The 28,000-nt window shown below is 35.4% G+C and overlaps 4 protein-coding genes and 1 pseudogene across 8 annotated transcripts; 2 read left to right on the top strand and 3 right to left on the bottom strand.

Annotated features, from left to right (window-relative positions):
* LOC140835479 (telomere repeat-binding protein 5-like) lies at nucleotides 1-5,020 on the bottom strand. Its single transcript, XM_073200976.1, has 10 exons — nucleotides 4,431-5,020; nucleotides 3,096-3,193; nucleotides 2,198-2,993; nucleotides 1,907-2,113; nucleotides 1,774-1,836; nucleotides 1,600-1,679; nucleotides 1,266-1,510; nucleotides 857-1,174; nucleotides 466-529; nucleotides 1-256 (listed from the first exon to the last, which is right to left on the bottom strand). The coding sequence occupies exons 2-10, from the start codon at nucleotides 3,174-3,176 to the stop codon at nucleotides 62-64; spliced, it is 2,049 nt and encodes a 682-aa protein (XP_073057077.1). The 5' UTR covers nucleotides 3,177-3,193; nucleotides 4,431-5,020; the 3' UTR covers nucleotides 1-61.
* A 1,634-nt stretch (nucleotides 5,021-6,654) lies between these two features.
* Nucleotides 6,655-13,237, bottom strand: LOC140835470 (oxysterol-binding protein-related protein 3C-like). The gene is made up of 10 exons (XM_073200966.1): nucleotides 12,975-13,237; nucleotides 11,832-11,925; nucleotides 10,269-10,385; nucleotides 10,108-10,180; nucleotides 9,887-10,005; nucleotides 9,531-9,652; nucleotides 9,261-9,437; nucleotides 8,681-8,825; nucleotides 8,058-8,236; nucleotides 6,655-7,089 (listed from the first exon to the last, which is right to left on the bottom strand). Exons 1-10 carry the CDS (start codon nucleotides 13,073-13,075, stop codon nucleotides 6,843-6,845), a joined length of 1,374 nt encoding a protein of 457 aa, XP_073057067.1. The 5' UTR covers nucleotides 13,076-13,237; the 3' UTR covers nucleotides 6,655-6,842.
* Nucleotides 13,238-15,542: 2,305 nt separating this feature from the next.
* On the top strand, nucleotides 15,543-18,640 carry LOC140835451 (uncharacterized). 4 transcript variants are annotated; one of them, XM_073200958.1, is made up of 5 exons: nucleotides 15,543-15,637; nucleotides 15,842-15,964; nucleotides 17,344-17,447; nucleotides 18,014-18,143; nucleotides 18,241-18,640. In XM_073200958.1, exons 2-5 carry the CDS (start codon nucleotides 15,842-15,844, stop codon nucleotides 18,277-18,279), a joined length of 396 nt encoding a protein of 131 aa, XP_073057059.1. In that variant the 5' UTR covers nucleotides 15,543-15,637; the 3' UTR covers nucleotides 18,280-18,640. The 4 variants fall into 4 exon arrangements, with proteins under 4 accessions (XP_073057059.1, XP_073057054.1, XP_073057049.1 ...); XM_073200953.1 differs by having other exon boundaries at nucleotides 15,552-15,759; XM_073200948.1 differs by having other exon boundaries at nucleotides 15,552-15,762.
* A 1,256-nt stretch (nucleotides 18,641-19,896) lies between these two features.
* LOC140809089 (xyloglucan galactosyltransferase KATAMARI1 homolog) lies at nucleotides 19,897-21,352 on the bottom strand (annotated as a pseudogene).
* A 3,362-nt stretch (nucleotides 21,353-24,714) lies between these two features.
* On the top strand, nucleotides 24,715-27,061 carry LOC140813358 (RHOMBOID-like protein 1). Of its 2 annotated transcripts, none has more exons than XM_073171877.1 (6): nucleotides 24,715-25,163; nucleotides 25,608-25,771; nucleotides 25,865-26,028; nucleotides 26,114-26,373; nucleotides 26,537-26,654; nucleotides 26,783-27,061. In XM_073171877.1, exons 1-6 carry the CDS (start codon nucleotides 24,838-24,840, stop codon nucleotides 26,909-26,911), a joined length of 1,161 nt encoding a protein of 386 aa, XP_073027978.1. In that variant the 5' UTR covers nucleotides 24,715-24,837; the 3' UTR covers nucleotides 26,912-27,061. The 2 variants fall into 2 exon arrangements, with proteins under 2 accessions (XP_073027978.1, XP_073027985.1); XM_073171884.1 differs by having other exon boundaries at nucleotides 24,949-25,186.
* Nucleotides 27,062-28,000: the final 939 nt, after the last annotated feature.

Below are 28,000 nucleotides of genomic sequence, written 5' to 3'. Positions count from 1 at the left end.
TTCACCTAGTAAGACCTATATCTATAAGCTACAACCACTAATTCCACCTTCCCCGGTATACTTAGGGGTTTGTACAGCGACTATTTTCAGAGAAGAATGTGAGAATGGAGCTAGATTTTAGGTGCTGCTTGGCTTGCTGCTGCGACCAGTAAGCATGCGCAGTCAAGACTCGATCCAGCAGTTCCTGGGGCACAGGCTCGCCTCGCCTTTGTTGTGGTGATATTCTCGCCGTGTGAACCAATGTTTTCCACTTGTCCTGAAATACAAGTGCAGTAGTAACTCGGAAAAGGGTAGAATATGACCACTTGAGGATTCAAACGGTAAATGTATATGTGTTTTATATAAAACCGCAACACAAAATATGATTTCCCTGTATTCTTGCATAGTTAGAAACCAGTAAATGCATCAAAATCAACACAAGAAAGAGAGAGAGATGAGAAAACTGTTGTGGATCGATATTCATACCTTCAAGTCTACGTATGTTCTATGTTTAGCGCTATCAAACGCTCTCAGCTTAACATCCCGCCATCTGCAGTAAAACTAAATGGGTGAGCCAACATATACGATCGACTACTTGCCACTATATTTATTTTTATCAAGCTATAACTAATGTGCAACTCAAAATCGTTCAAACTATAAAACAAGTACCATTACTCAATTGTTGAGTCACATAAGAAACTACATTCAAGTAAGGGGCAACTATGACCCCCCAACAAACAATATAGTTCAGGAAGCCAAAAAATTGATGTATTTGGTGAAACTATCATCATAATCTAATGGTTACATAGATTTCAGCAAGCATGTATCGCCATACCCTTTATCAAATAATTCTAGTATATAGTTTCAACAGACATACCGTCCCGTTCCAAGTTTCTCAACAGCCTGAACTAGAGCTTCCACTTCAGAAACAGTGAAAGGTCTGCGGATACGGCGCTGTGCAGAATCAGACCTCTTACATTTCCTCAGAGGAACCACGGCCAATGCATCTGGTTCCATCGAAGGGACGGGAACGAGTGCTCTTGATTGTGCACCAGGTACTTTTAATGACGAATCAGGAGCTGAATCATTATCACTTTCAACTAAATTATTGAAATTATTTTCCGAGAGATCTGGTGAAGTATCAAGATTCCGGTTTCGGACAGCACTTCGAGGGGCATTGGGACTCGAAGGGTACCTGGCAGAGCAGCAAGTTAAACCGTGAGACAATAGACAAGACAGATGCAGAACAATAATCTTCAAGAATCCCCGTATACTGGAAAGAATACCTTGTCAGTGGTCGAGGATTGTTGTGCAGAAGCTGGCATGGATGATCATCCGGACAAAGCTGTGATGATGGGGCAAGGGGGCGGTTTGGCTCAAGAGTAAAACCCAATGTATCCATCTTGTTATCATGAGAAATTCCAGTCTGCAATAAAGTTTTGGTATCATCCCGAATCTTCTTACCCTGAAGAAGCACTCCAACTCGTAGCCCGCCACCTAATATAGCGTTCACTGCCTCCATTACGGTTTTCTGCGGGATATTAAAGCCGAAAAATAAACAATGAAGCTTATTGTAGCCAGAAGGATCAGCTAGACGAGTCTGACTTGAAGTTCAAATACCTTGAGGGAAGCAATGGTTGCCATTTCTGGGATTTCTATAAATAGCTCCGGGACCCTAAATGATTTGATCTTAAGTTTCACTGAGTCAAATAAGACCTTCCAAATGAGAACCTCTTCAAATACGAAGCTCAAGGCAAAAAAAAAAACAATTTACCCCGTGAAAAGTTCTCATACCTTGGGGGCTCTGAGAGTGGAAAGATGCACGTTCGCTGGATGAGAAAGTCGGAGTTTTTCTCACTGCATATAGTGTTGATTCATTAATCTATCGCCAATCATATCCAACCGTAATCCACGATTAAATATTTACCTCCTTGAAGATTTGGACGAGAACCCAATGCACTATTACTTGTGCCATTTTCAGGAACGGCACACATTCTATCACAATTGATGCCTTCATCAGAATTAGACACCAAGTTAAAGTCATAGAACTTTCTCTTCTTGAAAGGATAATCCCTTAGGGACCTTTGGTGTTTAATAATTCTCTTCCGGTTAAGAAAATTGCATCTTTCCACATCTGCAGGCATGATGCACCAAATTCAATATACCGTACAATCATTATCACCATATAAAATAACAAAATGACATAGAAGCAGCTCACCAGCACTATATTGGTCATCATCCTTCACATTTGGTGTTACTTTACAAGGTTTAGATGTTATTAACTTTTGGCCTTCAATGTTGCTGACACGAAGTGAGTTCCTAAACTTTTTAATTCCGGTGCTTGTTTCAGTGCACGCGGAAGAATTTTCGTCATCATCTCTAGTATCTAACTTTACATTTTCCCGATTAACAGGGGCAGAACCAGTGGGAGAGTGGTCTCTGCACAAGAGAAACTTTACACTATCAACTGAACTAACTAATCCTGAGGTTAGATGCTGCGAATCAAGCATATCAGCCCGATTTGTTACTGAGAAATTCCTAGGTTTCCTACTTTCATCATCTGATCCACTATTAGAAGATAATCGACAACCAGATGATTCAAGATTTGCTGGAGTGAAAATTCCAAGTCGTAGCTTGCAATTGTCGTTAACCACATGTTCAGCAGAATCAACTGTTCCCGAGCAATTAGGCCTAGAGATTGCATCCTTTTGAGCACATTCAAGTTCGTTCGAATGGAAATCTGAAATGGGATTCTTTTTGACAATATCAGTGAATAGAAAGTTCCTCTCATAGCAATCTCGATCACAAGACTTTCCTTCCAACAGCTTCTCTTTGTTCTTTTCTTGTTTCCCAATAGAATCTTGCACAAGTGTCAGTTGCTCCTTTCGAGAAAAAGAATCCACAGATGGAGAAGAACTTTCCCCTTCAGAGAGTAACTTGCCAGCTACAGTAGCCAACAGATCAAAAGCACACATTTGGCTGCCATTGGCTTTTCTCTCAAATGTCCGCCTCCTCTAAAACAAAGGATGATGAAATAAATGAACATAAACCATTTTCCATAAGCTATGAAAATAAGAGGAAAAATGATAATAAAAGCGTGAAGAGCCAAAAATTACCCTGACTGACCGGGCAGCTCGAGGCATGGGAGGCACCTGATAGCCATTAAAACCATATTCTAACCTCTTTTGTAACACCATAACTCAAAAACCATAGCCTGGACAATTCATCATGCAATGAGTGCTGTTAGTTGTAACATTGTTGAAGTACAGCAAATTACAATAAACTTGCCAACACACCAACATCAGCAACCGGAACATTGCGGGTCAATATGAAAATCTGTGTCGTTTAACTCGGAATTGAGCAACAGAATCAATATGGGCGAATGACAACATCACGGTTTCCACGATTTTAAAACTAATGTGCTTCCATACCATAGCAAATAAAAAGGAAAAGCTAAAAAATGCGGGTAAGAATGTGAATTAATTTTTACATAAAAGATTAGGTCACAGTTATATCATCTTGGGATTTCTCTTTAAAACCTATTTTTGAGTATGGATGATCTTCATTAGAGAACACTGCAAGGGCTGAATAATGGCACGATTGATGAAGAAAAGAAAATAAATTTTCAACAAGAAATATAACCGCAAAACAGTAGTACCCAAAATTTCCCACAAATCTAACAGGATTCATGTACCTATTGAGATCCTTCTCAATATTAGTACGTATTAAGACCTTTCGGAAAAAAAAAAACGAAGCAAATAGGTAACTCCTCGAAATCACAACAAACATAGATAATCAAATTAATTTAAAGTTCAAACCTTTTGCATAGCAACACATCAGTTTGTCATCCACAAAGTAGACACAACGCATAAAATAGGCATCATTTTACTTGCAAATACTAAATTATTAACTCTTTCAACTATATAGCGGAAATACATTTCGTAGGACAGAACATAAATAGAAAAAGAGCCCTCAGAAAAACCATGGTAGAAAGTATTTTTGAAACAGCATTTTAAACCACGGATATACGATTATTTCATACATCAGTGAGTTTTCAAGAATTATCAAAAACAGAAAATAAACAATTGCGTGCAAGTGATTCAAAGATCAGCCCAAACCAACTATTTAGATTAAATTATTTTAAAATAATGTCAGTAACTTGTTAGTGAATGATGGATCTTACCATCCTTCAAGATTTCGGCATCTTATCATCTAAACCGAGATAAATGATACTTTGCATGAAAAAAATCCCAGATCAAACTTAAAAGATGAAATTCAAAAAATTGAAAAATAATCAGGAAGAAAGAAGAATAAATGTATTGAATTGAAAGATAACAAGCCAGATAAGTTATAAACTTTCTTTCACTCTTAAAAGATTTCCAATTTTGAACCAAAATTCGTCAACTTTACCGAACTACAGATCAAAGGCCCACAGAATTAGATCATCTCACCTTCAAAGAACCAATTTTTCTTTCATCCAACATAGATTTCCGCAAATTTCCTTCAGAAAAAAAAACCCTTCAGGATTTTCCTGAAACCATACTCACAAGATCAAACTTTCCCCCGAGATTACTAATCTAAACAGCAAAAGAATCCAAAATTCTCATTCTTATGACCCAAAACCTCTAAATCATTTCGCAATCTAAAGGTAAAAAAAACTCCTGAAAAGCCCGGATAATAAATTCCCTCGATTTCCTCCGTTTTATCCCCAAATTTTTTTTAACCACTGTGAGAAATGAGAAAAATAGATAACCCAAAACCCAGTGAAAACCAACCCCCCACACTATTGCTTAAACCCCAACTCTTATACGATGGACCCCTGTCACCGGACCTATCGGTAATTTCAGTGGCAACAGAAGGTTGCGGTAAAGAAACTGCCTGAAGACCTGTTCTTTTGGGGGACAAAAACGAATTGGGATTCTGCCACGTGGAGCGAGACGAGAATCTTGTGGCCTTGTCTCGTTTACACAACCGAGAAAAACGTTGGGTCACCAAGCGGGGGAATTTTAGTAAACTTCAAGGTTGGTTGGAAATCCGAGTTGTGAGGAGGTTTGTATATAATAATATTTTGCAAAAGGTTTGCCTTAAAACTCACCAAAATCAAGCTTAACCAACAGGTATCTGTGGTTTTACTCAAACTTAGCAGATAAATTCTCCATACCCAAAACCATAAAACACAAGTATATATTATTAAGTTCACCAAATAACTAACTGATTTTGCTCAAAACAAACTAAAAGGTTTTTGTTGTTTTTAAGACAAGAAATGTCTTGTCATCATGATACGTTTAAGATTTTCAAGAATTTTTTTATTCGAATTATACAAATAAAATTGTTCTTGATTTTAAACATGCTGAATAATTATGGTAGTCTACATTTCTGGCTTTCTTATTCATGCCATTATTTTTCTAAATGAAATAATTTGATATTATCCATAATTTATTTAAATTAACCTTATATATCATCTGCATATTTATTTTAATTCATTTATAATAAAGTTTCATATATATATATATATATATATATATATATATATATATACACACACACACATATTTGCACGTGCATAACATGTCAATAATAAGTAATAACTAATCCACGCTATATGTTAAGAGACACATGTGAAAACCAACTTTTGTGTACTTGAATTTGTGAAGCTCAAGCGACTCGTATTTTAATGAGAAAAATATACTTAAAAAAAATCTAAAGTACATAATTAAATAGAAAAATTACTCAAATATAATTACACTTCATATAAACAATAATTGTGTATAGGATAATATTTTATAATATAAATTATCATACATGCATCATCCGTCAAAAAAATAATATTATAGAATTAATTATTAAGAGAGACCATTCGATCAACCCTGATATTTTTAAAATTTAAAAAATAAGAGTACCATTCAACTGTTTTCACAAAAAGACGACAATTTTTTTATAATAAACTATTCAAACTTATTTTATGAATAAATACCATATAATTTATTTAAAAATAGTAAGTTATACGTTTGGTCATATAATTTATATATTTTCCGTTATTTACTTTATTGTAAGTCAATTCTCAGTTTTATTTCACTATTTTTTCTTCAAATTTAATCAATTTCTAACAAGTGTTGATGTGATGATACATCAATGATTTCGACATTACGCCAATAATTTTCAATATCACATCATCATTTTTCGATGTCATATCAATACTATGATGAAAAATCCTAATTTTTTTTTTTTAAAAAAAGTGTTGCTTAGTGGACCAGAAATCAAAAATAAAATCCTAAATTAATAAATGATTTTTTTTTTAAAAAAAAGTTTGCAAATTATCGGAAAGTGTAATTTTCTTTCTTACTAAATTATTTATTCATCTCTTACATCAATGTAACTCTCATTATTTAAATTTTGATAACTGGGTACGTTTATATTCAATGAGTTATATTACTCATTATTATGCTTCACACATTTTAAATAAAATATAGCTTTAAATAATTTCTCTACTGTTTCCACATTCAAATCAATAATATATAAACAATAAATTTTTGTTAAAAAAATATTTTCATCATCATAAATTCATACGGAGAAAAATTGTTTTAACTTAAAATTTTAAATGCTTAGTGGTAATATGCGAACCAAGCCAAACTCAAAAAAGAAACAGAAAACTGCTGGAAATAAAGATTATGGCACTAGAAAACCACTCGGTATAATACGAATATCTGAAACGGGAAACAAAATATAATAAAGTACAGTTTCTTAACACAACCTAACCAAGGCTTCAAAATTATTAAATAAAATTACAAGCCCACCAACATACATAAAATGTCATCAGGCACATGTAAAACCAATTGCATCTTTAACAAATGAGAATAAGTTCTTCATTCTTCGGATAAACTAGCATACTGCCATGGATTAAATTCCGTCAACTGGACATCACTTGTGTCGACGGCAATTGAATTCTCGATAGCATTCCGGTGCTCGGTGTACTTGCCATTGTAACGGTACACCTCGAGGTCTCCCCAGGGTGTCGGTGTAACTTCATCCGTTGGATCAAACCACTTCGGTGTGAATGGGTCACCTTTTGCTTCTCGGTTTCTTTTTTCAGCTCTCTGTCTCTCCTCCAGACTGAAAAGATGTGTTGTAAAAAAAATTCAGAGATAACAAAATTAAAAGAAACGATTACAAGTGACCATATATATCTAAATGGATAATCAAGGGATACATTTTTATAAAAATATCCCCTATCAAGAACTCAGAATAAAACACCGTAATCATACGCTTCTTAAAAGACCAATTTTATGATATCATACATTAAAGGACAACATTAGTTTTCCCAAGTGATGAAATAACAAAATCTAAAAAACTAGATTTGTGGTGTGCAAATGAGCAGAGATGATGAAAAGATCCATGGGAAGAAGTGGGAAACCGAAGGAAAGGAAACAAATCATATTAAAAAATTAGACTAAAATATAAATAAACAGAATAAGCAAATCAATGACATCAGCAAACTTAAATAAAAACGAGCAAACTCTCGAGAATCCAAGATGTCCGACAATCTACTTCAAATAATCGTGCATGATCTCATCCGAACATCTTTCTATCGAGAAAGAAAAATTTGGTAGGTGGACTAAACAGCTAAGGAGCCGGCTTAACCTGGCGGATCAGAAATTAATGACTATAAATGTCCTTTAAAAAGTATAAATATCTCCCCATGTCAGAAAGCTAATTTTAAAGTGACCTGTGAAATCTCCATATAAGCTTGTACATCATGGTCTCATACCAGGTGGCCGTATATAGGGGCTGCAAATTTTTCATTCATTCTAACCACAAAACTGAGTTGCGGAGGATGATTGTGCACCGAGTGACATCCAAAAACATGGGTAGGGAGCATACTCATTGTTTTAACAAGGGTTGAATGTGAAATTAAAACGTGAACTCCCATGAACATCAAGCGCTAGCGTAACTCACTTCACTACATATTGACTGCATAGTCTACCCTCTATTGGTAATTTCTGATAGTGATCAACAAGTTCACAAGCAAAAAGGTAGCAAAGAAATAAGGCAGTATATCCATTGAGAGATAAGGAACAAACTTGCTCTTCTCTGCACCGGCCTTGGAGAGGTCACCTTTCTCAAGTGCCCATCTATCAGGACGTAACCGAGAATCTGATGCCAACAACTTCTTGGGAGCAGTATCAAAACTGTTTATTTTATGTGCGAAGTGGGTGTACTGAAATTTGTCATTTGCTGGAGTTTCTGCAAGATGCCAAACCTGCACAAGCATTTCTTCTCAGCTATCAACCAGTCAGGCCACAACAAAGAAGAGGTCGTTGTTTTGCAAAGCATGCAAAGCAAATGGATTTTTCCAGGCCAGTATGCATCGAACAGTTCATAAAAACAAAAATTTGATCCACCAGTAATATCCTGTATGTACTAGGGGCAAAAATAACTTTAATAAATATCTCATTGCATCGGCAAATCCAAAGGGATTACAATGCTACAACAGATTTTCCAACATAAATTTGACCCACAAAGTTCATGCGAGAAGTCCCCAAGGAAAAAAATAACAGATAAAGCGAAATCCTATAATAGCATGCAACAAAGCATTCTTTAGCCCTTATTTGATGATAGTTTCATGTAACAGGTCATAAATCTCATTTTCACATTGTAATAGACAATAACAGAAAAAGGAATGAGAGAAATTCACAAAGTTAACCTCTTTCAGTTCTGAGCCAGGAAGAGGTTCTCCTTCCAAATCACATGGTTGATAACTCATTGACTCGCTCCATTTCCCAGTCATCAAAATTTTAGGCTCCTCATCAGCATTATATACGTATCCATCTACCTCATATCGATTAGCCCTGCAAAAAAAAGGTCAGCAAGCATCAGCAGCAGAACTGAAGAGATATTCGACAGCACAAAAAAAATCTACACACTTAAACATGAAAACCACATTCATCAGATATTTCAGGGAACACTTCAACAAAGCTTTAAATTGTTGTCTCCTATTATCAGGTGAAGAACTAAAAACATTTTCAAATTTTCTAATAAAATCATTTTGATTATGAAAAAGGGAAAGGAACATTCTGAAGTTGATGGAATAATATTTTAAGTAAAATCCATCTGAAAGATTCACCATTAGACTTGGTTATTACCTATAGCCAAAGTAATTAGAAAACCTTTAACCGAATGTCACTTTCATTCGCACCACACACATCGATAAAAGTGTTTCTTGAACCATAAATGCTAAACTCTAAAGTAAAAGAGAGTAAATGATTATATACAAAGCAACATACCCAAACCAACCGCAGGGTTGAAAATAGAGGATGACTTTGTCCCCGGTGGTCAAGTTTGTCATGACCATTTCTCCAGGTGAATCCACCCATGTTCGTCCAAATATCAAATTATTAACTTTCGTTGGTGGAGGAACCAAATCCAAGACAACACCATCACGCTTGAGAGTTACACGTGTCCTGCATTAGAGAAACATGAGGATTTATAACGTCATCACAACCTTAATAAATGAAAGAGGCGTGACTGGTAAAAAAAATAGGACACAAACTTACCTTCCAACAGGATAAACATCAAGAGAGTTCCCTAAAAATTTAGTTTTTAACTTAGATGTCACATCATATGTGAAGTGCTCATTTTCAGCATGCCCAGCACTCATAGGAGGATGATGGCTGATCTGCATAATGTTAAAACATCAATATAAAAAAAAAAACTCCAAAAAGACTAACAGAACATCAATTCCATCATGGTAAATCCGGTGTTTCAAGATTCAAGCACTGATGCAAATCATGCTCAGAATTCAATCATGAGGCGCAATCAGATTATGACGCACAAGTCTAAGGAGCACATCACGCTGAAAATTCAATGACACGAGGCTCAATCAGATTATAGCGCACAAGTCTAGCCTCACCTGCTCAGAGATGAACGTAATACCACCATGGTTAGCCATTTCATATGTCTCACCAAGAATTGGATTGAAAGGCTTCCAGGTGCGTTGATAGGCAAAATAAACGGAAATTGCCCATGATGCTGCATCAAATAAGGGAAGTTCATTTAATGAATTATTTAATTGTATCTCCAGTATCAAAATTAATGCACACAAAACGCCTTTGTTCATATCGAAGTACGCACCTGCATACACCAACCGCAAGTAGGGATCTTCACATTCATCTGCTTGATCTAAAAGATGTGAATATTCCATTAACTGTATGATAATGGTATAGTCAGCATTACTTTGCATGAAATGACATAATTAAAACAGCAGTAAAAGTATTTGATGAATATTCATGTACCTCTGCCACTTTCTGAATCATTGTCATTGGCTCAAATATAAGAACAGGGAGGGTCACCATTGATGTAACGTCTGCACCAATGTATTTTTGCATCATCTTCCAGTAACCGTCGCGTTCCTTTTAAGGAATTAATAGATATATCAGTACATACATCCACACACATGCACACAAAAAACAGTCACTAACAACACAACTTAAAGTTTCATAAACATAAATAAAAATGGAACCCCCACCAACACAATTAATAAAAATGGGATATATAGGCTCCTGCTGGGGAGACGTTGCGGGTTATAAAGCAGAGAAAAGTGCTTCAAACAAGTAATTTGTTTCTAGCACTCCTCACCAAACAAATGTTTTTGTGCATGGTTACCAGTTGGTACTGCCATCGAGAAATAGTACGGCTATAATCCCAAGTATATGCGAAGTTTTGGGTAGCCACCACCCATTCAATTAGATTTTTGGAGACAATGCTGTTTCCAACTGCATAAACGTTTCCTACAAAAACTTAAACATTCCTAAGGTGAAAGGTATTATCAGGATGGTGGTCTAGGAATGTTATCTAATGGAAAATAACTTTGGTTTATAGATTCTGATATTTCTCAAGACTTCTGACTAAGTGACATTAATTAAACTAAATATATCAGAGGTGCGTACACTCCTATTTCGACATTATTTCGCAAAAACTCTACGAAAATGGATTTGGATGTATATTGTTGTTATTGGTGATTTATTGTTTCCTTATCTGTCGGAATTCTATATTTGGTTATGTACTTCTGATGATATTCTGGATGATGTGTATGTCATGTGAGCCACCTCTTGGTTCATGCGGGTCAAAGTGCTGTATGTGGGAAAGCATGTGAGCCACCTCTTGTTTTCCTATGGTCAAAGTGTTGCATGAAAGGGTCTCATTGTGGATGTTGTTATGTTTTGTCTGTCATGTGAGCCACCTCTTGGTTCCTGAGGGTCAAAGTGCTGCATGTGGGGGGCATGTAAACCACCTCTTGTTTCCCTATAGTCAAAGTGCTGCAAGATAGCAATTCTGATATGGATTCTGTTATTTTATTCTTCTTGTTGCGGTCATCCTATCTACATGTGTATTATTATTTATTATTGTGAAAGCTTTTGTCGTTATCCTTGAGATCGAATTAGTGGTTGTATATAGGAGTGTACTGAATAAGTTTGGTTTCAGGTAATAATCTAGATAAGGAAGACGAGTAGGTAGAATATATAGAAGAGATCATTGATGACGATTATGATGACCAGACATGGAAGATGTTTCGTAGAGTTTAGTGATTTGAGTTCTTTTAGGATTCGTGGATTATTTCCTTTTAAATATTTTGGTTAGTCTTTTGGAAGACTAATCTATTTACTCATTAATCTGATTGAGAGATTGACTCAGTGTTTCCTTCCAATAAATAAATTATGATTGTTTACAAACTTTAGGCTTTTGTGTTGGTTATATGGGTTATCGGTACATTATATGAGACTTAAAACTTTACAAATATTGCACGTGTTCATATGTGAGAAACATGGGCCTTACAATATAGCCACTAGAAAACTCACCTCCTGTTGCCATCTTCCTCTCTGTGCTTCCTCTTCTGCGTCTTCTTTGCCTCCTTCAGGATTTATAACTTCAACTCCTTCATACCCTAGCAATCTAGCAACAGGTAATGTGTTTCTCAGAGAAAAATATAAAAAAATTCCATGCATTGGAAAGATGGAAGAATCTATTCATGCAACAGAAAGATCTCATTCCTTGATCATCTTTATCAAGATGAACACGATAAATGTGTATCTGTATGTGTGCATTAATGAATTAAAGGCGCACACATTAGCATAATAGAGCATATAGCAAAGCTACTTATTATATACTTAGCCAATTTTTGGGCAATGAAAGCCCAATATGTACTCTTGCATCTCCAAAAATGGAAATTCATATCTCTTGCTCCAGAATTCAAGACCAACACAGAGTTCAACTGTTTACACATGATATATTCTAGATCTTCGTTAATCCTCAATTATAACAGTGTTTTCCATGTGATTGATTCATCACATCACTTTTACTACGAAAAATGTAAGCTTTGAGGTATTAAATCGCCAAACCAAAAATTCAAGTAGGAATTCTTGCAACAAATTACATTTTCATGCCATGCTCCTATAGAATGTCAAAAAGTTAAACTACAAATCAAAGAACTCAACTTATATTCTTGTTCGCTAGCCCATATTATCTTCCTCATTAATTCCCAAAACTGCGCAAACAATTGCCAAAAAATAGAGGAAACTAAATCATTTACCCAAAAATGACACTTAAAAGGAAAGACCTCATTCCCACCCTCTATATTTTTCGGATAATAAGAAACAGAGCAAGGGTAATATACTGAAATCATCTGGCACATCCTTTTTCTCGGAGATTTGCAAACATAACATTTATAGAGGCACGAAAAAATAAAGCAGGAAAAATCAAAAGCTCGTAAAAACTCATCAATCAGTAAATCGATTGGGAAATCATGAGCTCCACCTCACACGTATGTATTTCTAGCTTAGATCATCTAAATCCCACAGATGAACATATATCATCCGGGAATCCATCCAAAATATATGAACCAACATATTTCTGGAAATCAAATTGAGATTCAACAAATAGTGAATACATAATGCTCACTTCGTGTTTCGTAAACCTTAAAAATCACAAGCACGTTCATATACCCGTTGACAGATCTATGCATAGCGTTGCTGAACATCGACAATCCGGACGTCATCGCCGAGAAGAACCCCCCTTTGCTCTGATTTTTTTTGGGACTACCCATTTGCCTTACACCGGAATTAGAGAAAAACAATTACCTTATAAAAATCGAAAAACCAGAAACCAATCCGAAATCCCCAATCCAAAAACTCAGATAATTAGAATTTCCAACCCTGAATTGATCTGCACGAGGTAGGGAATATAAGAAGGTAGTACTTGCTATTCAAGATGATCGTTATAAAAATCAAGTTGTATGGCAATTCTTATATTATGTGAATCAACAGGGGTAAAAATGGAAGGAAGGGTCAAATATAGTTGGCGGTTCTTGTCCTATAACGTGACACATTGATGGTGCGTGCGGTACAACACGTTTATAATCCAACCGTTGATAACAAATGAGATGCAGTATAACCAGGTTCAGTGGATTTTGAGGAGTGATGCCGCGGGGTGGGAAAATATGTATTGTACCGAAAAAATGTCGAATTTATCGAATTTTCAGTATATCGAAGATTTCGAGATTTCAATACGGTGTGATACGATAAGAATACGGAATTTTTTCGTTACAGTAACGATATGCAATTTGAACATTTCGATATATATCGGAATACCGAAATACTCAAAAAATATTTAAAAAATTTAAAATATATAATATTTTAAAACAATAAATTTATAAAAAAATTAAATGTAATGTTTTTTTCGGTATAAAACGGTAGATACTGATACCGTACCGATCTCGGTATACCTTATAATTTCGGTATAATCGATATGCTAGTTATATTTACCGAAATTTTCGGTACGATATCGGTATGAAATTCTTATACCGAAATTTTCGGTATGATATACAGTATAAGAGTTTAGGTACGATATGGTAAGGTATACCACTCCTAATGCCGCTCGTTCAATCTTGTTTATATATTTTTTTTATAAGTTTTCTTGTTAAAAAAATAAACTTCTAAAAAAAATAAATTAAAATCAAAATTTCCGATATATATAGGTTTGTTTCCTTCTTATGTTCTGATATGATTATACATATAATCTTATGAATCTCATGTTTACGGGTTTTTTTTGAAAATAATTTAATTTAAAAAAAAAATCAAAAATGGTTTTAAAAAAAATTTGTAAAACTACTGCAATCCGCGTTTGGTAAGCGTGGATGGTGCTCACGTGGAGGAGCGTCCGCGCTTGCTTTGCTCCACGTAGCAGCGGCCACTCCGACGGAATATTTTAGCGACGGAATATATACCAAAACCTTCGCTAAAATTAAATCAGCAATGGTTCAAAAAATCGTCGCTATAATATTAAATATGTCGCTAATTGTAGCGACTGTTTATAAATTGTCGCTAAATCCTACAGGGTATCTTGAATATCAAACAATAACAATTGCATATGTCTGATTGATGGGAGAGCTGCACGCTGCGGATAATTGTATTAACGATGTGTTGCGGATAATAGTATTAACAGCGTGCATATGTACGTCGCGGATAATCTTGAACTTTCAACGGCTTACATCTTTGCAGCGTGAAATGTGCGCTGCGAAAAAAGTGCTTACCAAACGCGGATTACAGTACTTTTGCAATTTTTTTTAAAAAATTATTTTTTTAAAAAACCCCACATTTAGTTGTTTTTTCACGGTTTGTACTAACTCATAAAGTTCATCTATACTTACTTAATTTATGTTTAAAATTTGATGATTTATCACAAATAAAAGGTGTGATGTATAATAATGAACCCCAATCATTCACTTTTTTTTTTAATAATTTTGCATAAAGAGCTAGAGTTGTAAGTCTCAACCCATCACTAAAGTTATTTCGATTTTATTGGGGAGCCAGGGTTGTGAACTTCGGTCGGTCATTCAGTTATTTTTTCCAATTTTATTAAAAGAGTTGAGGTTGTAAGTCTCGACCTTTCAATAATTTTTTCACATTTTATTGAGAAGCTCTTCAATTATTTTTTTCGATTTTATAAAAAGTTTCGGGATTGAGTGTTTGTGCCCTCCATAATTTTTATAGATTTTATTGTGGAGTCAGAATTGTGAAATCTAGTCTTAGTCTCGATCACTCGATATTTTTTTCAAATTTATAAAAATAGGATATTTTAATAAATTTTTCAAATTTATTAAAATAGTCGAGGTTTTGAGCATCAACTCCTCGATGATTTTTTAAAATTTTATCAAGGAGTCTGACTTATGCACTCTAGACTGTTAATAATTTTTTTCGCTTTTATAAAAACATATGAGATTGTGAGCATAAATCTCTCAATATTTTTTAGATTTTATTGAGATCCAGAGTTTCTTCGATTTTAATTTAAAATGTGAGTTATGAATCAGGTTCATCAATTATTATTTTTTATTTTATAAGAAACATATTGGGGATGTGAATCACTAGGCATCCATAATTTTTTTAAATTTTTTTTATTAAGGAGATATAGTCTAAGACGGAGCATATACCGGAGAGTGATAATAAAATAGATACATTATAATTGATGTCCCGAAAAAAAAAAAAAAAAAAAAAAAAAGATAGCAAATCTCCGGACGTCAATTAATTGTTTAAATTTTATTTAGAGTTCAGGTTGTGAAGCATTTAACTTTGCTGGGATTCTTCCTCCAATAGAATCCAAATCTCGTTAGGTCTCTGATTCCTTCGTTTCCAACTATTTATTTATTATATTTATTGCATCGTATTTGTTCCTCTTTGCAATCTCAGTTTCAAGCTCACAAATCTGCTTTGGGGATTCGAATTCGTCGAACAACTCGTACTTTTCTCTACATTGAGTTATTTTTGGGAATTTGGAGGAGTTTACTGGATTTTAATTTTATTTTTTTACACCAAAGATGAAGCAAAGGAAATCGGAGAAATTGGATCTTCAACAGGAATCTCAGCTTCTGCATCATAATGATCACATATCGGCGTTTAAGATAACGAAGCTTTTGGATCCTGATGCTTCTTGGGATAAGGTTTTCATAATCTTCTTCTTTTTCTGTCATATCTTTTTTATTGTTGCTGTTGTTTTTCCTAGGTTTTATTTCGTACTATATGTCAAACTCTGAAAGAAAAAAGTCAACCTTTTGCCATGATTCTCGATTTTTTCTTTTGGTGATAATCGTTGATATTTTAAGGTCAGAAATCCAGAAGATATGGATGATAAATTTTGTGGATCATGCTGTTTTGAATGACGTATTTTTACTTCAAGGAAGTGCTTAAATTGAGATCGGTGATGGGACTTTTACAATTGCTTGATCTGGATATGGAAGAATTAATTAGCATTAACCTTAAAACAATGTTCACAAAATGTTACCATGTCGGCTCGGATGTGTGAGGTTGACTGTCGTGTTTAAGGTTATTCAGGGAACTTTACTAATTAGTATGGAATAATGTTCTTCTGGGAAGATTTTTTGGACTAGAATGGATTTGTTTTCCACACTATTATAAAATGCACTCTACAGTAGGAAGAGTGGAGACATTTTTCATCAATTTCCTGGCTTTTATAGACTCACATAGTGAGAAATTATTGCATATTTCATTCGTTGGAAATAACGAAGTTAATATCTAGGACAAGCTTCTAATGCTTTTTGGAAAATGAAACTGGTACAGATTTCTAATGCAAGGATAAGGAGAGTTACACAATTATATAGGGAGATGGGGATAGAACGAATTATTGAATGGCATTGAGAATAATGCTGTGCTGTTATTTTCCATTTATTTGTTATGATAAGAAATTGTAAGCCTCCCTGTTTGTTCATTTGAACTACCCCAAGCAGTTGAATTCATCCACACAGAAATTTGTTTGGAGTGTGCCGTTGGGAGACCAAATATTTTGTTATCTTAAATTGGTGAGAAGAACATAAGCCAAACCCTCTCTTTCGGGTAAATTGTATTTCATCAAATCTTAAATTTTGTTTCTTAATGTCGATATAAGCAAATTTTGTCAAGGCTTAAACTGATCTCAACTGAGGTTCTAAACCATGCTCTAGTCTCCATATCTACCACTGTTATTTTCGTAGTATGGAGAAGGAGAAACCGGTATTGTCCTAGGGATTTAAGGATATCCTATACTAAGATTGCCGTGAAACACTTTATTTTTTAACTGGGGTGATAACCAGTGGGTATGTATTGCTTCTTTCATAAAGCTGAGTATTCAAAGGCTAATGTGGGTCATACTAGTGTCATTAGCATTCATATGCTTGCATTGAAGTCATGTTTGTGGAATAAACTGAAAGCTTGAGTGTCCATGATAATATTTATGAACACCTTTGACTCAGAAAATTTAATATGTTCTATGTCCTTGAGGTGTTGCCATCTAATTCTAAGTGATTTTATTATATATCTGGTACAGGATCAACTGGCTGACGTTTTACATTGGATTAGACAAGCATTAGCCCTCATATTCGGATTGATATGGGGTGCGATTCCCTTAGTTGGGGGCATCTGGTTTTTTCTGTAAGTTATTTTGCTCTTTAGCATTGTTTTTTTCTAAATTATTGTTGCTACTATTGTATGCATGAAGCTTTTGTAGATTGGAAGTGTGGTGGATAGTTTTATCTTTTTGGAAGTCTGACTCCTGATTAATAAATTGGGCAGCAGAAGGTACAGCCATTTGGGGAATGGAATTTTCTGATGTTCTCTTTACAGTAACAATCAACATGCACAGTTTTTAAGTTTAACCAAGTTTCGGCTGTTATTTGTGGAAGGAAATTAGCTGACATTCTTCCTCAGTGTCAATTCTATTTGATTATCTTCTGGTTGGAGATAATCTTAAATCAGTGAGTGAACATTCTCTACAGTAGTGAGTTTCATAGTGTAATTTTCAGTTAAATCTCTTGACAGAAAAAAGTTATTCCACCAAGTTAAAGATACCATTGCAATTAGTTACTATGGTTAAGGTTATATACTCCAAAGTATTTTGCGAGGACTAACTTTATGTTAATGACTTGTTTTCATTTCACTTTGCTCTTAAAAACGGAGAAAGCTGCCTCAGCTATTTATGCTGCTATTTTGATATCCAGGTTTGTGGTGTTATCCACTGGGATCATCTATGCATATTATGCTATTCTTCTGAAAATTGACGAAGAAGATTTTGGCGGGCATGGAGCCCTTCTTCAGGAAGGGCTCTTTGCCTCGGTATCTCTGTTTCTGGTATGTTGAGCATTTTTTCTCCTTCATTACCAATGTTCACACTTACATATGGTTAGTTTATACTTTGTCACAATCTCATTTTCTGATTGTATCACAGCTAGCATGGATTTTAGTATACAGTTTGGCGCACTTTTGATTGGCTCTATTCATCCACTTGGACCATAGCTCCGCTCCGCCCTCGCTTCCGCAAGATAGCAATAGGTCGATTTAAATTTTATGCTCAAAGGGTAAACTTCTGTACCACCGTTTCATCTGAAGAAACACATGATTCAATATTTTTTAGTGATCGTTTTTTAGCCTGAAAATAAGTATAGGCTAAGCTTCCTTGTTAGTTGAACCTTTTTTCTCAAGATTTTGTTTTTTTCTTTTTTTGTTGTATCATTATCAATTTTATTTTCTAGCTACATTTGTTTCATCAGCGTAGATGTGCATCTCGAATGAGACCCATCATTTTCCAACACAATAAAGTAATTATACCTCTCTTGTTTATTGGCAAATATCCTGAGTGACACATGTTTTATTAGATACATTTTATGCGGGAATACATATATGTGTGTGCTGCCAGACGGGGATGCATGATAGAAGACCTAAGCATTTTAATACATATTCGCAACTCAGGCACACAATAATTAGTGTGCATACATTTTTAACCTAATTATATTTTTTTTCCCTATTATATAAAGCAAGAGAGTCTCTTATTAACTTCTTTGATCCAATTTGATTATATCAATGTAATTATACATAAATATCCTCAAACATCAATATGAGAGGAGTCACATTTTCAAAGTGCGAAATGATAATAAAAGACTGTCTATTTTCTCTTTCTGCTCTTACAAATTGTAATGAAGTTTTTTTTTCATCAAACTTCTTCAACTAAATACCTCAAGGCTGTGCTTGGTAGGCCTGATTAGGTATGATTGTCTAATTTTATCCAGCCTAATCCATTGCTTGGTTCAATTATAAATAAACCAACCCAATCTGTTGTGCAATGGACAAAGTTGTACAAGCCTGATTAATTTTAACCCATGTCCAAGCCCATTATTATTAGTCCTGGTTTATATCACACGTGTATTTTACTATACTACCCTTCATTATCGATGCCAAAATCAAATTAGCGACGGTTTCTCAAAAAAGATCGGCGACGGTTTCTCAAAACAAGATCGACGACGGTTTCTCAAGATCTGCGACGGTTTCATGCACTAATAAACCGTCGCCAAATGTCAAATTAGCGACGGTTTCCTAAGATCGGCGACGGTTTCTCAAAAAACGTCGCTATTAGCGACGGGTTTTCAGAAGCCGTCGCAAAAGGGAAGGCATGATTCCCCCTCCGACCTTTTCCGGCAGTCCATTTCCGACCGGCCACCTGCCGCCGCCGCCACTATCGCCGTCGCGAAAGGGAAGGGCAATTTCGTCTTTTCATCAAAAAATTCAAAATTATCCTACACTTAAAAATCGTACCAAACATAATATTATTTTACACAATATATTACAATCATACCACAATCATTTTCTTTATCATTTACGTACTAATCATTATCCTATCCTATCCTTCCAACCAAACAGAGTAAATTGTAACTTAAACATGAAACGACTATCACATGTGAACAGCGTTCAAAACACGAGTCAAACTCAAATATTGTACCAATTTTTATGATCAAATGAAATGATCGATACCATGGTTTTCCATACACTCGTGCGATGACAACTTGTGAGCATGTAAACAAATAATTATAACACCTCGATCATAAAGCAATCATGCATACTGAAAGCTTATCCTAGTTCTATCAAATAAATCATCCCATTCATGCTCTTCTGTTTTCCCTAACGCGTGGTATTTCCAACTCTTTTCTTCATCAAAATCAATGGAACTTCTCCCTTCTCTCATATCTCTCCTCAAACCCTCCACTGTTTGAAGAACCCCTTCCCACCACCGTTAGATCGAATGCATCTTCTACTGTCTCCAATCTCGACCTTGGATCAGCATAAGTAACCTTTGCGATCGGTTTAATCACCTCTTCTCTCATGGACAACACCTTATTTTTCGGAATTCGAAATAGTACTCTCTCAATATTCACTTTCTTGTCCTTCGCGTCCTCCTCCGACATGAACACCGAATATTTCTCATAATTCTTAGGCAGATGCCACAGATATTGGATATAAGACGAGCCCGGATGGAGAAAAACTGGTATACAACCAGCAACGATCGAATCAGAAGTTGATCATCTGGTGAATGAGTCTCCTGGTGGCTGGAGGCAGAAGATGGAGCTTTGAATCAGCTTCATCACATTAACTGGCACTACAACAAAAATGGTTTTTCGCAGCGCGCATATGGGCTTTCCGCAGCGCGCATTGCACGCTGCAAAGTTGCAAGCGGTTAAAAGTTCAAGATTATCCGCGGCGTGCACTGTTAATACTATTATCAACGGCGTGCATATGTACGCTGTTAATACAACTTTCCGCAGCATGCATGTGTACACCGGTAATAATCATAAAAAAAAATATTAGCGACGGTTTTGGATAAACCGTCGTCTATCAGCGACGGTTCAGAAGTGACATACCGTCGCTAATATAGCGACGGTCTTAAAATAAAGCGACGGTTTAAAATTTCGCGAGCCCTTCGAAAATCGCACGTTATGCCCCTGTAACCAAGAAATGGTCCCTCCCTCCCATTCTGCTCCATTCAGGTTTTGCTTTCAACCATTTGATCAATCCCATGGTATCATAATCCTTGACAGATGTGTTGTAATGATCCCACAAGTATCTAGCAATATTCAGCCCTGGATAATATGGGACAAAGATTCCAGCAGCCTTTGATGAGTCATTTGTTCAGCATTCATATTGCTTCATTCTTGTGGAATATGACTTCTAAAGCGAATTGGTGTGTAGCATACCAACCGGAGCTCAAGAAAAGCCTCTGAACTCTGAAGGTTCCCGATTCATTGCCCAAGTTCGAGGTTGTCGAAATAAGGGCACATGTTGCGCCATTTGTTCAAAAACTTGCATTGATTTATCAGACCATCATTGAATCGAGTAGGTAGATCGTGTACGTAGATAAATCTACCATGACATGGTTTTGTTTTCCTCCGGTTTTCACCTCCATTGTTGTCATCGTTTTCTTCTTCTTGTGGTAACAGGGGTTCTATTTCTTTTTGTATCACTTCAAGGTCTCGAATTTCATAATATTTTTCTGTGTTCGTTGAAACATTCATATCTCTTTCCGAAATCCACTGGTGCCATATCTTGATACAATGTTTCTCGGTGAATGATTCAAAGGTATCATAACATTTTGATCATTAGAAGCAATTTTCTAAGGATAGAACTTGAATCTAAAAAGATTGGAGATGGTTTTCTTGATATCGCGAGATTCCAAAGAGAGACTCGGTACACGGGAGAGAAGACCAATCAAATTCATATATATATATATATATATATATATATATATATATATATATATATATATATATATATATATATATATATATATATATATATATATATATATATATATATACCCTGCACCCAAGGGTGAGCTGGCGCCCACATGTGCATTTTCTTTATTTTTTTAAAAAAAATTTAAAACAGCTGTGCTGGCGCCCATGTGGATGCAACGAAACAACGTTTAGCGACGGTTTTTAAGAATCTGTCGCCAATAACGACGTTTTGTAACAAACCGTCGCTAAATGTCTAATTTTTTTTTAAAAAAAACCGGACAGAGGGGGACAGAGAGGCATTCACAAAATCGATTCTCCCGTCCAACCTACCGCCCCATAACACAAAAAAGTTTGAGAGAAACTCGATTTCACCCAAATTCTGGAGATCTCGTGCGCCTCAAATCCGAAGGTAACTCGATGTTGTTAGAAAATTTCTCACTTACGGTAGAATTTGTGCGTGAATGCTCCTAAAATCGATTCCTTTATGGCCTCTTCTCAACGAAGGTACTCCACGCCCACCTAATTATCGAGAAACTCGATTTTAACATGAATCTTATCGTGTGATTTAAAGATATATGTGGATGCTAGTTTTTATTTGCTGAGAAATTACTAATTTTGTTACTGATATAGCCGAAAACAAATTCCACAATTCTTAAATATTAAAAATCACATACCAACATGTCTTACGTCTTACACAATTACCAGTATGTAGAAAATGACAAAAACTTGATAATGTATTCTTCAGTTAAACAAAGGTAACAACTTCCAACAACATATTTAATCATGGTCACTAATTTGTAGAGATTTCAAATTCTCTACAATCGCTTCCAAATTCTTCTTTATCTCATCCAAGTTCTGTTCTATCCCTTGCAACTTCTTTATTTGTTCTGTCTGCGAAACTTTTCCCCTCGTATTTGAACTTGAAGATGTAGGTGAACTAGAACTTTCATTTGCACTAGAGTTGGAAGAAATGCCTGCAGCTTGTTTTACCATAAATGCGTGATAAGCTCTTTCTGCCTCATCTCTATTTTTGAAAGACTGGTGGACAGCACCCTTATGTCCGGTAACTTTAGAAGATGCTTCTCCCCACGTATCTTAAATACCTGGTTCACGTCCAACAAACACAACATATGTTTTCCCCTACAATGTACAAAAATGCACAAACCTTTTCAGCACGCAAACACAAAATATTATAACTACAAACATTTAATAATTTATAACTCATCATTGTCAAAACTCAACAAAAGAAGTACGGCAATGACGGTGAATTCTTCCTACAGGAAACTAGAGCCACGATGGGAAAACACCAGGGTAAGTTTACGAATACATAAATTGCATTCGAGCATGTAGAAGTAACGAACAAGAAGCTATTTTTTTAATCCTGCAAACATAGTTTGGGGGCACAACAGTCAACAAGAACAAGAGAAGTTAATCATGCAACCAATTTCCTGTACTTATATTCTCTTTCACTCAAAATAAGCAAAAGAAAACTATCAAATTACTCCCTTTTTGCCCATTAAAGATATCAATCACAGAGATTACTCACATATACATCAAACCTGGGATTTATTAACAAATTTTCACATTTAGAACTACATACTCCCAAACTTTCACAAAGATGACGCACTTTTTCCAGTTAACTATTCTTGAGCTTCATGTGGACGTCTTTCCCAAGTTAACAAACATACAGCAAGTTACTAACAAACAGTATATAATTTTTTCTCAAATCGGAGAAATGCGCAAACTATGATTGAACTCAGCAACTTCTATCGAATTAGTTGAAACTTGAACGTAAGTAAGGCTCCACATTAATGCAATTTTCCCTTAGCCCGACCTCGCATTTAGCCTAAACAATTATGCCTCTGCTGAATAGCAGAATGTTAATATTTAGGTTGCTCACATATAACATCAATATTTAGCCTAAACAATTATGCCACATTAATCACAGAGATTACTCACATATAACATCAAACCTACACTAAATGCCCCCAGATGCAGTGCAAATTCTTTTCAATCAGTTGCTACAATATTACGTTACCAACTCGTGATTCGGAGATTTAATTAGGTGGGCGTGGAGTACCTTCGTTGAGAAGAGGCCATAAAGGAATCGATTTTAGGAGCATTCATGCAAAAATTCTACCGAAAGTGAGAAATTTTCCAACAACATCGAGATACCTTCGGATTTGAGGCGCACGAGATATCCAGAATTTGGGTGAAATCGAGTTTCTCTCAAACTTTTCTGTGTTTTGGGGCGGTAGGTTGGACGAGAGAATCGATTTTGTGAACGCCCCTCTGTCCCCCTCTGTCCGTTTTTTTTTTAATTAGACATATAGCGACGGTTTGTTAAAAAACGTCGTTATTGGCGACGGATTCTTAAAAACCGTAGCTAAACGTTGTTTCGTTGCATCCATATGGGCGCCAGCACAGCTGTTTTAAAACGTTTTAAAAAAAAAAAAGAAAATGCACATGTGGGCGCCAGCTCAGCTGTCACCCACTTGGGTGCAGGGTAACAACCATCATATATATATATATATATATATATATATATATATATATATATATATATATATATATAATAGATATTAAAGAATTTGGTAGTTGATGGAAAGCTAGGTTTGTGAGAATGGAATGGTAGGTTAAAGTTCATAAAATATTGTTTCATATTTAGGTTTAAGGCGAACAATATGCACAGAATTTGGCCATTTTTCACTTCTTTTTTTTCTTTTTGAGTCTAGGTGATAAAAAAATAGTGTTGATGAAAATTAGACTAAAATTTCGTTACATCATGTGTGTGTGTGTTTTATGTACGTATTGATGATGTATGTATGTATAATTTAGTTTTCATTTTGGTTGACGAAATATATTATATTTTTGGAAATGGAATCCAATTTGGTGGACGAAATATATTATATTTTTGGAAATGGAATCCAAAACTGGGCAAATATTTCCCAAAATAAAGGTGTAAACAAAGAAAATATAGTTCAAAGTTATAATCACAAAACAAGGAACTACAATCTGCATTGTGCAGTTTGATAAGTTAAAACACACACACGTAAATCACAAATTCCATGCAAAATATTGTACAAACACATATCCTAAAATTAGACTCTTACAACTCCCCATGATTCACGAATCATCCTCCGTCTCTCAACCATTTTCATGCTCCAAACCAACATCATTTTTTTATGGATCGAATTCCCTTCATCAATAATATTTCATCAATATAATAATTCTTCATCCTCACAGCTAATCTTGGCTCCGATATGGGGAGGACTCCGATCTACTCCACGCCAGATTCGGAGCTCGAGATCAAAGTCCAACCTCGCCAGACCGACTTTCAACCCCGGTTGCAACCCAAAAACCGCCCTCCGCCTCCTCCGCCTCAGCGGCCTTATCCACCTCTCTTTAAAAACTGGTTCCCATGGCTGGTGCCCACAATTGTTGTTATCAACATTGTGTTGTTTGTGATCGCAATGTACATAAATGATTGTCCTGCGAACTCCGATAAGTGCATTGGTGCTGCCAACCTAGGCCGGTTTGCCTTCCAAAGCACCCAAGAAAACCCTTTGCTCGGCCCCTCTGCCGCTACGTACGCCAGCTTTATTTTCTTAGGTTACTTGCGCACGTTTCGATTTTTCTACAATTAATTATTTATGGGTATTGTTCGATCGGAAACCGTTAATTTGTTTTAGACAAACGATTTTTTATGTATTTCAAAATCTAAAAAAATAAACTTTTGATGGTCATTTATTAATTTCTAGTGAATGTATTCTTAATATACATGTATATGAATGTGTGCGTCAACTTGTATTTTCATTTGCATCTGATAGGATCTCACAACCTCAATCTCTTTTCCACTCAAAATTTCTATGCAGAGTTTTCAGAAAACATAAGTAATAAATTCACCCCTCAGATATTTAAGTTGTTTTCCTTTTCTAAAATTAATCAATTGTTCAGCAAGCAAACGAACCCTCGAAACCTATTTGGTTTTTATGGGAAACTCTTAATTTTGTGATTAAAAATTTAATTTCAGGCTTCAAAAAATGGGGGCATTGGATGTGAAGAAAGTGGTGGAAGAACACCAAGTGTGGAGGCTAGCATCATGCATGTGGTTGCATGCTGGAGTGTTTCACGTTCTTGCAAATATGTTGAGTTTGTTATTTGTTGGCATTCGGCTTGAGCAAGAATTTGGGTTTGGTAACTAATTTGTTTTTGCATCAAATGCTACTAATTTCACAACTACCTATATATCATTAATTGTTGGTATAATATATATGTTGCTGCATGCAGTGCGAATCGGAGTGTTGTACGTGATAGCTGGAATCGGGGGGAGTCTGTTGTCGTCTTTGTTTGTTAGGACAACGATCTCGGTGGGTGCATCGGGAGCTTTGTTTGGATTGCTTGGTGCTATGCTTTCTGAACTACTTATCAATTGGACTATTTACGAGAACAAGGTTGGTTGATTAGTAAATGAGACATTATATTAAAGATGCATAACATGCATGCTCCTTCCTCTGAAAACTTGTTACATTTTTGCAGTTGGAAGCACTACTGACTCTTCTGCTCATCATTCTCGTCAATCTAGCGGTCGGAATCCTCCCTCATGTAGACAACTTCGCGCACTTTGGAGGATTCGTGAGTGGGTTTTTGCTTGGATTTGTGCTTTTGATTCGACCTCAGTATGGATGGGTCAGCCAAAAGAATGCTGTCTCCAACTATTTTGCATCAAAACCCAAACCCAAGTACAAGATTTATCAATACATCTTCTTGGTTCTTTCATTGATGCTACTCATATCTGGGTAAGCATGATCTATCGTCATATGAAATGGATTGATTTAATCATATGCATTTTGATACCAATAGTTTCTAAGTGACCGGTACTGATAGTCCTACGTAAAAACAGTTGAAATTCTGAATTATCACCTAATTATATATAATGTTTATTACAATTTTCTTGTGCAGGTTTAGTATTGGATTGGTATTGCTACTTGGAGGGGTTAATGGAAATGAGTATTGTTCTTGGTGTCATTTCTTGAGCTGCGTCCCCACACCATTTTGGAACTGCGAAGCGCGATGTTCGGTGAGTGATTCGTCGCTTTGATGATCGGCTACATTGCATCTGAACCATTTTAAATCGAAATTCAACTAAATCCCATGTTGAAAAATTAAATATTTCCTGGCTAATGAACTTATCTCTTTTATATGCAGTCAAGCCAAGAGGGCAATCACTTGTACTTAACGTGCATGCAGAACCACAGGAGCAAGTTCTACATGCTTGCAGATAATCGCAACACCACCGCAGAAATCCAGCAGCTCTGTGTGGATCTCTGCCGATGACTTCGTCCACGAAATGTAGTTTGTTTACACATTATTATCTCGTTAAACCAAATATAAATACTCTGTTCTATTTTGCCGGTCACTAAACGTTACATTAAAAGCTGTGTTGGACATATCGAACATTAATATAATTTGTTCATTCTCATTAAATGTAAGCATATATATGTAGATTTTAATTTTGAATTTAATAACGATTCGTTCATGAGTATTAACTAAATGAATTTAGATATATAATTAAATTGTTTGCGCAAAATTTCTTGATTGTGGGCGTGGTGCAAATGCACTAATTTGAATAAAAACCTAAAAAACTAACTTTAAAACAAAATGATTGTAAATCCATAATTTGATCTTCAGTTATGATCTCCTAGCTAATATGAATCAAGATAAAAGAAATTGATGGAAACGACGCTGGAAATTGAAGAAAACCCAACGTGCATGATTTTATTTTCATAAATTATTAGGAATCCATAATTCTGGAAATTATAATAAAACTTGCTGAAAAGTAGAATGAAAAAAAAAATCGTAATATACTTGAAAATGACAAAAACTTGTGTGAAATGATTTCACGGGTCGTATTTTGTGAGACGAGTCTCTTATTTGAGTCATCCATGAAAAAGTATTACTTTTTATGATGAAAGTATAACTTTTTTATTTTGAATATCGGTAGAATTGATCCGTCTCACAGATAAATATTCGTGATATCGTCTCACAAAAGACATACTCATTGAAAATATACTAGAAAACTGAAAATATTTGATGATGAAAATTAGATATTTTGCATAGTGTTTGCAAATTGTTCTGAACTGATGGGCTTTCTTCATCTTTTGTCCGCTTCTTCATTCTTCTGGTCTTTGGCCTGCTTATTTGGGTTTGGCGAAAGAGTTTTTGCTCGAATCTTTCAATAATATCGTGCCAAAACATGGCTGTGTTACAATTTTTCATCCTCAAAAGAGACACTTTATGTTGTCGGAATCATCCGGATAAATGATTCCAATGCCCCATGCATCGCAATATTTTTCTTGCTTTTTATTTGACCCTTTATTGACTTTATAAAGGTTAATTAAAGTGGCTATGGGTAGTTGTTCTATA

This window comes from Primulina eburnea, chromosome 1 (assembly GCF_022965805.1).
Source record: "Primulina eburnea isolate SZY01 chromosome 1, ASM2296580v1, whole genome shotgun sequence".
Taxonomy (NCBI): Eukaryota; Viridiplantae; Streptophyta; class Magnoliopsida; order Lamiales; family Gesneriaceae; genus Primulina; species Primulina eburnea.
Note: the sequence above shows the minus strand (reverse complement) of the source record. Positions and strands in the feature narration are given on the sequence as shown.